This window comes from Mauremys mutica, chromosome 9, assembly GCF_020497125.1.
Source record: "Mauremys mutica isolate MM-2020 ecotype Southern chromosome 9, ASM2049712v1, whole genome shotgun sequence".
Lineage (NCBI taxonomy): Eukaryota > Metazoa > Chordata > Testudines > Geoemydidae > Mauremys > Mauremys mutica.
This window is the reverse complement of record NC_059080.1, coordinates 6,740,997-6,754,629: the sequence shown is the minus strand read 5'-3', so window position 1 is coordinate 6,754,629 and position 13,633 is coordinate 6,740,997. Positions and strand designations below refer to the sequence as shown.

At 40.1% G+C, this 13,633-nt stretch overlaps 1 protein-coding gene across 5 annotated transcripts in view; it reads left to right on the top strand.

The window, feature by feature from the left end:
• The window catches only part of MCF2 (MCF.2 cell line derived transforming sequence), an 89,505-nt gene extending 78,911 nt beyond the window's left edge, over positions 1 to 10,594 (top strand). For 4 of the 5 annotated variants that reach the window (XM_045031418.1, XM_045031416.1, XM_045031417.1 and 1 more), the window contains 3 exons: positions 2,169 to 2,281; positions 4,671 to 4,771; positions 5,624 to 5,734. In XM_045031418.1, coding sequence (XP_044887353.1) covers positions 2,169 to 2,281; positions 4,671 to 4,771; positions 5,624 to 5,670 — 261 coding nt within the window. In that variant the 3' untranslated portion in view covers positions 5,671 to 5,734. Of the gene's footprint in view, positions 1 to 2,168; positions 2,282 to 4,670; positions 4,772 to 5,623; positions 5,735 to 9,056 lie in introns of those variants that run through there. The other variant, XM_045031419.1, reaches the window with a different exon arrangement.
• Positions 10,595 to 13,633: the final 3,039 nt, after the last annotated feature.

Here is a 13,633-nt window from a genome sequence, read left to right as displayed (position 1 = left end):
TGTCTCTCTCACCAACAGAAGTTGCTCTAATAAAAGATATGACCTCACCCACCTCGTCTCTGTATATTGGATAAATTTTGGTTAAGCTAGCTCTTGAAAATGCCCGCCTAAATGTTACATGTGCATATGAACCCTAAGTGGGATGTGACCAACAAGAAAAAGGATTTCTGGGGAAAATGGACACGGTTGTGCAGAAAGCGATAAAGAATGAAAAGTCATAATTGGAGCTGACCTTAATGGTCACTGGGGAGAGACAGCAAATGCTTCCAAATGTACCATAGCAGCCATGGATTTGGACGCAAGAACAAGGAAGGGGAAACTAGCTTACAGTGCACCCAGACATCTGATTTGGTAGTCATTCATGCACTTTTCACTAAGAAGGAAGAACATTTGATTATCTATAAGAGTGAAAGGCTGAGGATGCAGTTAGGTTACTTCCTGATAAGCCAAGCTGAGCTGAAGAACCTCAAAAACCTGTCAGGTCATCTTAAGGGGAAAAACATTGCAGCTCAGCATAGACTTTCTAATTCTTGACTCTGGAAACATCATACATTAGAAAAAAAATAGTCCAAAGCAATACAGAAAAACAGAGGTGGAAGCTTAACGAAGTTAGCAAGGAATTTACAATGAAAGTGTTGGAAAAGATCTCTTTAGAAGTGCTAAGAGAAAATATGAATCAATGGCAGAATCATATTGCAAGCAAAACTCAAGAATGTGCAAAAGCAAGAGTCATTTTCTCCAGTTAGATCTGGTGGTAGAATGAGAGAGTTTGAGAGAGTATCAAGGGGGGAAAAGGGTTTAAACCATGTCAAGCAACACTCCAACAGCAGGATTTTCAAGAGTATAAAATGAAGAAAGAGGTGGTAGCCACTGAGACTAAAGCTGTGGAAGGCTTAGGCCTGGTCTACACTAAGAAGGGGGTTCGAATTAGGGTACGCAAATTCAGCTACGTGAATAGCGTAGCTGAATTCGAAGTACCCTAATTCGAACAACTCACCCGTCCAGACGCGGCGGGGTCGAACTCCGCGGCTCCCCCGTCGACTCCGCCAACTCCTTCTGCCGAGGTGGAGTACCGGAGTCGACCGCGGCGCTTCCGGAGTTCGAACTATTGCATCTAGATCAGACGCGATAGTTCAAACTCCAAAAAGTCGAACTCTCCACGTCGAACCGGCAGGTAAGTGTAGACGTACCCTTATATGCCCATCTTGAAACAAAGCAGGGTGAGCGAGAAATATACAGACTGGCAATAAGAGAAGTAAAGATATTGGTGAGATCAAGTCATTAAAGATGAAAGTGGAAATACGTTAATCAATGAGACCAAATTAAGGAATGGCAGAGAAATTACTTTGAAAGGCTTCTGAATGAAAAGAATCCAAGAGAACCAGGCCTTATGATAAATCCACACCAGGATCTGATGGCACCAGTCCTTGAAGTAGTCAAGGAAGCATTGGACAACATGAAAAAGAAGAAAGCTCTTGGTCATACCAGCAGAAGCATGAAAGCACCTAGGGTGTAAACATGTCCCTGTTTGTCTCCTCTACTGTTCCCCAGTATCAAACAATTTTGAGGGATTTTTTTTCCAAGCAGCATTTGGGTGGGAGGATTCAATCTGACCTCAGCCATTTTTTTTCCTATTAATATTTTTTGTTATAGTGTGAGCCCTAGTTAAGGGGAACAGAGCACCGCCTGAGATCAGGACCTCTAACTGCATCGATATCTAAAGCACATTTGAGTGCTCTCTATAACTTGCAGCACTAGCGCTATAAATGTTCACTTGATGTACAGAAAAAAAAAAAAAGACATGGAAGTCACAACAGTACCAGAAGAAAAAAGCATCATTTTTCTTCTAGCTACTAATTGGATTCAGGAAGAATTAAAAAAGTAGTTCTCAGCACCACTTAATTTGATTTTAATAGCATGTTATCAGTTGCTGCATGTATTACAGTAATTGTCTTTTGTAGATAAAAATGTGTTTATAGAAGTGTTAAGAAAGCAGGTTGCATGTGAATACTTATCTCCAACACTGTTGCATGATTGCTTCTTCTTATACATAAGCCAAGAAGGGTACCACTTTCCTCACAGCAGCCAGGAATAATGACTGCTAAAAAAATTGATTACACCGTGTTGTGGAACAGAGTTCTTATGAAGTAATTTTTTTTTAATGTTAGTCTCCAGGAAAATATAAAGCCCTAGCAGACTGCAAGAAAAGAGACTCAGAGGACCTGCTGGTTAAAAACGGGGATGTAATTCAACTTCTGCATGAGGACGGGGAAGGGCAATGGTAAGTATTTTAGATTTCTTTTACCTTACCTCCAGGAACCTACAAGGTAACTATGCTCAATCCCATTTAACTCCGAATATATCTGGTGTATCTTTGTTAGTGTGTGTACTCCACTGGAAAGCTACAGAATTAGCACAGGCCTAGACTGCAATCATGGGGAGCTATTGCAGTTTGACTAGACATCTAGATTAGTGAAGCCGCCTGAATAATTACCCAGGGTTCTGTGGGGCAGCGGGACTCGTACAGTGTGCTTTGAAGTCCATGCTGTTGCGGCCTTGCTGTTCTGATATCTGAGCTAGATAGATTAGAGCGAGCTCGGCTATGTCTACCTGAGCTGCAGCCACACCCATTGACTGCAGGATAGCCAGCCCCTTAGACTCCTCACAAACAGTGTATTCCATTCTTATTGATCTGGAAACTGTGATTGGGTTTCTCTTCCCTTCCCGGCTTGAATGAATCACGTTAAAATCAAACGCATTGCGAGAAAGACCTTTTTTAACACCTGATGTTTCTGTTTGAAGCCTTGGTTTGCCTTTGTCCTCTCTCTGTCCTCTGTAGCTCAGCTATGGGTCTTGTTCCTCTGGGGCAATTAATAATAGCACGTAGCAATTACAAAGCGTTTTTCTTCTTCAAATTGCTTTGCAAGTGTTAACTAATGAACAGCGACAGCGTCATCTTTTGGCTTTATTTAAAGCAGTGGTTTGCAAAGACGGTCGGACGTGATGCCAATCACATCACTCCCTTGTGTACTGTTGGCTATGAAACTGATGTGCCTTAAGCATGTCGGCCCAATGAGCCATTGGCTCGGGGAAACTTTGAGTTGACTTGAAAGGTAAAGATTAACAGCTGGCTTTCTGCTTTCAGCTGGGGATACTGCCTAGGAAATTACTGTATCTGATGTCCTGCATGTCAAACCGTTACACTCATTAGCTCGGAGGGCATGGTGCCCTCTCGTAATTTGGTCTACGGTCTGGCTGCTTTTCCTTTTCAGGTTGATTTGTTACCTAACTCTTGTCAGTCAGCCCTCAGAGCACTCCCTTGAGTCCTGGTATGAAAGCAAGCTGCACCCTCACGCATTGTTTCGTATATTTTCATGGAGATGGAGATTGTGCTATTATGAGAAATCTGAATTGGAGGGGTGCAGTGACTAGCTTCTAAGTGTTCAGACACAAATTGCCCATTTGAGGATTCCTGGCCAAATCTGCATTTGTTGTGTTGTAAGGGACGTTAAATTGAGTGTTAGGAACATCAATATACAAAGCATCAAATCAAGGTTTTGGGGTTTGGTTTTTTTTGAGCAATCACCACTTCCCGTGGTGGTTTTAGCGACACCGTGTCACGGAGTCTGGCTACTGTGAATGTACACTAGAGATGGAGTTACACATCCGTGAGTGTGAATGTGATCATGGTGATTTCTAGTGGCTCACAGTGAGTTCTAACAGTGTGACAGCTAGTGGAGATTTTCCTTTATCTTCTGTGGGGATGGAGGTTGGGAGCAAAAGGTCTTGGCCTGTTTTATGGATGGGGAATTAAGGCACAGAAAGATTAAGTCACTTGGCCAAGGTCACACAAGAAATCAGTGGCAGAGCCTGGAGTGGGTCCCTGATCTGTTGGGTCTCAGTACACAAGACTGAACCGTGAGCTCCTGTTGTGACCATGGATCTGTTACAGCTGGATATATAGTATGAGACTTGAGGGGGGGGGAAAGGTAAAAATGCCAAGTATGCTGCGCTGCACTGCTCAGGAGCAATCGTGACATACAAGGCTAAATGATAGTCTGAACAAAGGATGGGCGCAAGGCATTTTCATCCTGACTCTGACGCTCCATCCCTCTGTGGCCTTAGACAAGTTGCATGAGCTCTCTTACCTATCTCACAGGGGAATCGTGAGGAGGGATGAATGGAAAAACTGTTACCTATTGTTAGCACAAAATAGGTTTAATTTTATCGTGTAGTGAATTTCCAAACATGATTGAGACCATCAAAACGCAGATCAGCTGATCAAGATGCCATATTTTGACACATTATTAAATAAAGGATTTGACAGACATGGAAATATTAAGATCCAAATTTTCAAACACAGGTGCCTAATGCTTGTTGCCTCTATCCTATAAATGCTTATGTGCATGATTAGGCCCATTGAGTTCAGTGGTGCCTAAATACTGATGGTGGGTGCTTTACTTTAGACACCCAAATCCTGATTCAGCAAAGTACTTTAAGCACGTGCTTAAGTCCCATTGACTTGCTTTGCTGAATCAAGGCCACTGATTTGAATGTATTGTCTGTAATGTCTGGAACTTTTCAAAATGAATAATGAACATTGTGTGCAATAGGTCCTTTGCTGCTCTAAAGCTGCCCATGTTTTCCACTAATACATTTATCATTCAAAGGTTGGTGAAAAACCTGAACAGAAGAAAAGAAGGCTGGATTCCCGTCAACAGTTTGCAGATAGTAATTGGCGACTGTAGGTTTCGGAATGCCAAAGTCGCAGGTATCATACGATAAACATATATGAAATATTTTCAGAACTGGAATCAGATTTTTATAAACCATGGCTTGCATTTTATTTTGGGTATCAAATTTGGCTATGTAAAACTCAACAGAAAAAAACAGTTAATCATATGAAAACAATTACTCCCAAAAGCTTACAAAAGTAGTACATATGAAGCTGCTGCTCTATTTTGTTGATATTTTGAGAATTTGTTGTGATTTTTAAGACGAAGACACTTGTAAAATAATGCCAAATATTTAAAAATGTAGGTATTGCAAGAGCACTTGGTACTGTATGATGGGCAAAGAGATGGAGTCTAGCCATTAAGGGATTTCCATGGCTGTTTTGTCTACACATTGCTGCAAGTCTGGTCCCCTTGTGAATATAATATCACCTAGGCAAAATCATGTCACTCTCTAAAAAGATATTCATGCCTCATCCAAAATCCTTTGAAGGGAGTCTTTCCATTTACTTCACTGGACTTTGGACCAGCCCGTATACAGATTTGTTAGGCCTCACTATTTTATTCACAGCTGACTGCTGGCTTACTGGTTAAAGTTTATTGATAATAGACTGGGTTTCTGTGAAAGACTCCTAGATTCTAAAATGTATTTTCCCCCATGATCATTCTTGGTATCCAGACCTAGAGGGGTAGGGTGACCAGATGTCCCGATTTTATAGGGACAGTCCCGATTTTTGGGTCTTTTTCTTATATAGGCTCCTATTACCCCCCCACCCCGTCCCGATTTTTCACATTTGCTGTCTGGTCACCCTATAGAGGGGAGACAGATGATACAAGAAAACACTTTTACAACCACTTGGCATTCCTACACATTTTGTCTTACTACCCAGGTATAATGTCATCTTACCATGCTGCAGAGTTGGAAGTGTGTGACTGAGGGTTGTAAGCAGAACTGCTTAAAAAAAAAAAAAGAAGAAAAATTTTCACACAAATGTATCCAGGTCTTTTTTTTACTATTTTTCATAGAAAATTTAAAACGTGCAAGCTTTCGAACAGCTGTAAAAATATTAGCAGCAAATTTCATTGAAAAGGTTGACCTTTTTTATTGAAATTAAAAATGTTGATGATTTTTGTCATAATTTCAACCTTTTCAATTGGATGTAGTCAAGAAATGTTGACATTTTCCAATTCCCCGCCGAAACATCCGTGCTAAATATTATGGTACTTTTTCCCTTGTGTTAATTTGCTACATTACTTAGATTTCAGGTGTTCTAATTTTCACATCTGTGTTAGCTAGGGCTGGTTTAAAAATGACCTAGTTTTGTATTTATCAGATTTCATCATCATGTATAGTGAATGTTTACAACCTATGCATCCCGATTTTATCAGAACTCTTGGTTAACGGAGCTCAGTTTCTCTGGGACTGTATTGTGCATCAAAAAGATTCTCTGGGCTCCACAAGCCATAGATGCTGCCAGGAGCATGATGGCTGTTGGCCAGGGCTTTAAGCAATGGCTATTTTTGTAGGGGTTGTGCTAATAGTCTCTAAAATCATAGAGAACTGCTGTTCTCAGCTCAAATAGAAAGTCATTTAAAGACTGAGGCCTGATCTACACTACAGAGTTAGGTCGACGTAAGGCAGCTTACGTCAACCTATGAGAGGTATTACATGGTCACATAAAAACTTTCGTCACTAAGGCTCTAAAGACCATTTCTATGTGTGCTGGAAGGTCAGTAGATAATCCAAATTACTATTCCACAATGGACCATCAAATAACAAATTCTCTGAAAATATCATCGGAAGCTAATATGCCAAAGATCATGTAAATCCTGTGAATCTTGCATCCATCTCCTGGCATGTCATCTCCCGGCTTTCCAAATAAGAAAAAGGGGGAAATAAAGAAAATTCTCTATTTTAATTATATGTAATAATAAGGTGTTTTAAAATAGTAATATGATTTTAAAGTTCTGTCCCTTTAAATAGCAGGAAACAGGATAGAATTATATCTGATCCCAAATGCCAGTGTATGTAACGGAAGTCTTTCCTATCAAATTCACATGCCCTCCTGTTGCTTAGGGACACCTACATTGTTGCAAGACCCAGAGGTAGGATTTTCATAAGTGTCAAGTGAGTGAAAGTCAATGGGAACTGGGCTCCTAAATCCTCTAGATGCTTCTGAAAAATCCCACCCCTGATCCAGAAATAGTTCCATATAGGTGGAGACCCTGCTGCCTATATAGAGCACCATTGAAGTGAACAGGGGCTGTGTGTTGCTGTAGGGGTCTATCTCTGAGGACCTTCTTGCTAGTTTGAGGGCCTGTGTGTGGAAATAAATGTATCCAGTTGTCTCCCCAGAGGCTGCAGACCTGATTTCCTTTTAACATACACTGTTCTCACACCAGTGTAGCTCTACTGGGGTCTCTCTTGATTTACACTGATGTTGGTGAGATCAGAACCAGGCTCTCCATGAGTAAGGAAGCCTGGCTGCACCTGTGAAGTGTTTGTATACATTCAAAGAAGAAAATAGACAAAGGATGGGAGATTGTCAATAGTCTTCCATGTAGGCCTAACTCAGCTTCCATTGAAGTCGGTGGTAACACTTCCATTGACTGCAGTGGAAGCAAAATTAGGTCAACCCTGCGTGCTTTTAAAGCGTGCTTCCTCCCCCTCCAATGCACAGGAAAAATATTTGATAGCTCAAAAATAATGTAAATGGACTATTTAAAAACAGATTTGTATGCTCAGTGAGCTTGCGTTTATAGATGTTTGATTATCAATGCATAATCCTAGACTGAAAAAGGAAATAACACATCACATCCCCATGTCATTTAACAGATGAAGAGAGAAATTTCTTGGGTGCCCGAGTATTTTATAGTGGAAATCTCACACTCTGTAACCTGATGAACATATTTAGATGCTAACAAAAGCAAAGGGCAGAGAGTAGGTCTTCATCCTTGGAGCCATTAATTAGATGTGAACTCTTGTACTTTAGCAGCTTGGCATTTCGTTGGTGGTCTCAAACTGTGGGTTTGGAACAAAAGTGTCCTGTACCAGTGTAACTATTCTGTTACAGCTGGTAAAAAGTTCCCCCTGTGAGCAAAGCCTTAGACATCTAGTTTCATTACCTCCTGTTTGGACCCAGAGACCAGGCAATGAGAGATTTTATACCAGTGATTCGTTAATGGTGCAATTTTTTGTGGGCATAACACTGTGCCAGCAGAATGAGAATCTGGGCAGAGTCCTCTCCAAAAACTAGACCCTAAAAATACTAAAGAGCAACAAGTCAAGAGACTTCTTTCCGCTGTTCGATCTCACGCTGCAATGAGCTCTGCCTCGGGGGGACCCCTGTTTATTTTAATGAGGATCTACAACAGCCGTCCCTGAGAGCTCTTTGCAGGATCCAGGGCTATAGTTACTTTTACATTTGCTTAAATATTAACACCAAGTGTGTTCATGATTTTGATTAGTGATATTGCCCTAATTACCTAATTAACCCCTTCAGTTCACCCTGGGTGCATGATGCATCCAACAAAGTGTGCTCTCGTACGACAGCGAAGCTCTTGGACATTAATTTGTCCTCTTGTTCTACTGAAATCAGTAACACATAATGGACCAGGATGGCCTATCCGTATGCATTCCTGGCTAGGTCCAGTGCTTATTGGAGTCAGTGCGAGTCTTTCTATTGACTTCAATGGGCTTGGGTTAGACCCATGTGTGGCACGCGGGGGAATATTAATGACAGCAGACCACTTGCTTTGAGAGAGTTCTGTACTTTGGTTTAATTGATGACCTCTTGCAAGCTTACATGAGCATGTCTGCTAACATTAGCAAGTATACTGTAAATAATTCAATTTAAAATCTCACCGTTTTGCAAATATAACGAAGCAGTTTGCACTAGTACGCACTTTAATGGCTTCTGTCACAAGCTTTGTCATTTATGCAAGCAGAATTATTTTTGCAGGGTCTATTAAATCCCATGTTGGTTTTTTGCCTTCGAAGCAGAAAGCAGACCCCACTTTTTTACAAGTGGATGTTCTCATCGGCTTCATGCAGTAGATCTTTTGTTACTATGTAAAGAACATTCGAGCGTCACAGCAAAATAAATGCAGAGAAGATGCTATCAAACTGGTTGTGGTAGTCAACGGGTAGATTACTGAATGAAGTCAAATTCTGTGGGCCTTGCTTGGAGAAGACTCCCACTCAAGCTAGCGGGAGTTTGCTTTTGGTGAAGACCACAGTTCTGAGGCATTTGCATTATTACAGGAACCAATGTATTATTCGAATAAGATGCTTTAATGTTATCATTCTTCATTACTTTATAGATGCTGCCCTGTGTAACACAAGAAAGTTTAGTTCCCCCTGAATTAAAGGTGAACTAGTAGCATCCTATTTTTGATGCTACTTTGGAGACTTTGAACTAGGTGTTACAGAGAAACAGCACAATAGCTGGAATTACCCTGTACTATTCATCACATTCACAGAATTTCACAACTTCATCTGCACGGACCAGGACTGCGGTTTGTCACAGTCATAAAGGAAGATATTCTTTGCTATTTCATTCCCCCCTCCCTCCCCATGGAAAGCACAGTATTTTATTTTTGCCTGCTTTTTTCCATGACATCCATTAAGTTTAATCAGAGAAGTAAATCGACAGTGTCCTGACACTTCATTTAGATGCCTGAAATTGATTCTGCAGATTGAAAGCTTTACCTATTTATTTGTTGCGGTGGATTGCAAATGAAAAAGTTCAGTTTTAGTAAACCAAAAAAATAAAAAAAGCCACCTTTTCTAATTAGTTCATCGTATGGAATGGGTTTAGATATATTGCAGCTATGTGAATGTAATGTACAGTAAGATCATCTTCTGGCTGGGTCATATGATGATGCAATAATGCTGAAGAATTTCCTTTTGCACTAAATAGCTGATTCAAAGCCCATTGTAGTCAACAGAAAGACTCCTGTTGATTTCAACGGGCTGGGGAATCAGGCCCACTGACTGACAATTCAGGGTTGTCAAGAATCACTTAGAGTTCCAGGAGTAACACTTGTATCTAGCAAGTTTACATGTAATGTATTGGCCTTCTGGAACATGTGCCATAACTATAAGTTAAATGTCCACATTTGCACTACAGATGTTGTTCTTATAAGACTGTACTTTTCAGCATCTTTATTGATAACTTGCCTTGTGAATTTTTGAAAAAAAATATTAAAATGTTTCATAATTTATTTTGTCTGTCTAGTTTTCTTTTTGTAATACATATGTACAGGTGGTTTGACTTTTAAACAGGGCTGTATAAAGATAATTCTGATTGCATTGAAAACAGGGTTAGTGGTATGCATGCAATACTGAATTTACACACTGTCTCATTGGATTGAAATGTTTTATACTGTGGATTAATGAGGGACCCTTTTGATGTGAATTTGATTTGTGAACCATGAATTCTGAGTTATAGTGTAAAGTTGTTGTATAAAACATCATTTTTATTTTCCAGTGACCATTTTTGTACAAAGGAATTGCTGAGCTACTGTATGACTGTCATTGGAATTGTATGGTACATTTCATAGCATGAAATGTACCACACAGAACTTATGCTGTTTGGCACGTCTCTAACATAACATTATTCATCCATCCTCAAAAATACAAAACTTGTCCAGTAGATCAGCTGCATTTGAATTAAGGATCGCTCCAAATTCTAGAGATCCCAATATTGTCCAATTACTGGCATTCTTAATGAACAGATTTTAAATCATCCAATTACATTTCTACCTATTTTAAATAGGATCACAGTGCACTTGTTAAGAGTAAAAATAAGATTCTGTTCAATTATTCTGGGGCTACTTATAGTAGTAACAATTCTTGTGGTAAAAAGTACACATTTTTGAGGTACAAATATAAATAGCAATGTCTCAATCATAGCATACATTGCATTTTAAAATGGTTTTAATTTTCTCTGTCTTCTATAGTCTTGAATCTAAGCTTTGACTAATTTATGAGACTGATTAGTTCTGCAAATCTGACTGTACAGTCTTAAACTTTTCACATTTGGACCTTTGCACAATAAATGTTATGTTACCTTAAGTATATGGTTTAATGAGGGTGTTCATGTATATGGTACTATCCAGCAGAGGGTTTTCTCTATCTGCAAATTTAAATGAACTATATTGTATATGTACTTGTAAAAATGTGTTAAATCTATATTTAAAAAAATTTAAACATTGTTAAATAAATTCATATGAGAACACTTAATTCTGTCTAACGAGTGCTGAACTTTTGCTTTACAAAAATCATTTTAAATTTGTTGACTGTATTTCCTTTCTTCATAGCAGCCATAAAGCCCTTATACATATTTTGACATAAAATAATACATATTGATATGGGTAGCCGTGTTAGTCTGGATCTGTAAAAGCAGCAAAGAATCCTTATAGACTAATGCTGCAAAACGTCTGTTAGTCTATAAGGTGCCACAGGATTCTTTGCTGCTTTTACTGATTTGTTTAGTGGCGGATAAACTGGTGATAAGAGGGACAGAGGTCTCAGTGACGGTGCTATAGCCTGAAAAAATAAGTATAAATCCTTTGTCCTTAATCTTGAAATCTTTAGTGAGCATTGATCTGTATCACAAAACTATCACACAATTTGGCACGTCTGAAACTTAGCCAAGAGAGTCCTAGGACTGGAATAGTAAAGGTATTGCCGTTCAGAGTGGAAGAATTTTTGGAAGAGTTGTTTGGGGAAGCTTGGATAGCCCTTGCCTGAAGTATGGATACCCCCCGATTCAGGAAAACACTGGAGCATGTACTTGATTCCTATTGACTTCAATGGAATTAAGCACATGCTTAAAGTTAAGCACGTGGTTACTGCTTCCCTGAATTGGGGCCCATATCTGGCCCAAACTAGTGTCTATTAAAACAAGGAGTCCGGTGGCACCTTAAAGACTAACAGATTTATTTGGGCATAAGCTTTCATGGGTAAAAACCCTCACTTCTTCAGATGCACCTTTATCCATGAAAGCTTATGCCCAGATAAATCTGTTAGCCTTTAAGGTGCCACCAGTCTCCTTGTTGTTTTTGTGGATACAGACCAGGGGTAGGCAACCTATGGCACGCATGCCGAAGGCAGCACGCGAGCTGATTTTCAGTGGCACTCACACTGCCCAGGTTCTGGCCACCGGTCTGGGGGGCTCTGCATTTTAATTTTAAATGAAGCTTCTTAAACATTTTAAAAACCTTATTTTCTTTACATACAATAATAGTTTAGTTATATATTATAGACTTATAGAAAGAGACCTTCTAAAAACATTAACATGTATTACCGGCACGCGAAACCTTAAATTAGAGTGAATAAATGAAGACTCGGCACACCACTTCTGAAAGGTTGCCGACCCCTGATGTAGACTAACATGACTACCCCCTGATACTTAGTGTCTATTAGTAACTCATTTGCATATAACACCATGGATGTTTGCGGCATTTCATAGATACAGCAGGCAAAAATTAGAGTGACTGGGTGCTTTGCAGAAATGAGGCTAAAATTAGCTCAATTCAGGTGAATAGAGCAGCTGCATTTAAGGACCGGCTGGAGGCAAGATTTTGCTTTCTGCCATAGCGTGGAGCTATGGTTACCCCATATGAAGTATTCATTTGTTTCATCTTTTTGGAGTATCTTTCTGTAGTTGTGTCATGCTACTGTAAGTGACAAGAAGGTGGCAATCAAGCTCCCTTTTGAACACTGCTGAAGGGGGAGGGGAGAAGCCAGCTAGCAAGTTATTCAGCATCCCCTGAATGTGCTCTTTGATCCATGCCATGCCAGGATTGTTGTGGGATTATTGTATTAGGGGAGTAACACATGATGCTTTCCCAAGGCTCTTCACTATACAGCCTGCGGCAGAGACCTTCTGAAATGTGCACAAGTCATAAGCGTCCACTGTATCACTGGGCCTTAGTGAATTAAAATGTTTTTAGGGTTAAAATCCCACTGAATATGAAGTCCAAATTACTTGCTTTCCCATTGGAATGACCTCTCTTTCTTTTCAAATAGTTACCCATAAATGATAGAACAAGGAGGATTGTATGAGCTTTAAAAATATCAGGCCAATTCTTCCGATGGTATAATGTGCATGGTTCCATTGAAGTCAATGGAATGACCTCAGTTTACACTAGGAGAGGATCTGGTCACTAGTTTTAATTAACTCTGAATAATACAATCAATGTTAAGTTATGGAGAAAAGATAATTGTTTGGCATCTATTCTGCCTTTGTGAGGGAAGGAAGCCGGGATGGCGGATGGTCAGGCAAATCAAGGAGTATTCCTTGGGCAAGCATTTTCTGTCATGCTTTGGCCAATGCCCAAAGTAGAGCTGTGTGACAAAGCTCGTACATCACCAGCATGTTCTGATCACCGTCCCGTAGGAATGACAGCACAGCCTATGGAATTTTATAGAAATCACTGTTTTTCAGTGGAAACAAGGAGACAGGAGTTAGTGATGATCTTATTTAAACTTCCCCTCAACCATATTTATTTCATTTCCTTTGAATTGGGGAAATACAAGTGCATAGATAAACAAATATGCAATTAACCAAGTGAATCAGATTCAAAATTTGCTACATCTCTGTAGAGGTCTCAGAAGGCTCTGTTTAGTTTAGCTTCATCAGCTCCTAAAGCAAATATGTCTCTGCTTCCAATGGGAAGGGGCCAGCGTGGATGGACTCATGAGGCCTTCTACAGGACCCAGGAGAGCTACGGCCATTTCCGCTGTCCAGGGAGAAGAGAGCTGTGAAGAGACACCATGGAGCTGAGGTGAGCCAGTCAGGGAGGTGGCCAGTTGATGTACAAACAACATGGAGGTTGGTGGGTCCTGTAGCCCAAAGCAACACAAAGATAGGAGCAGCAGGTTGCATCCA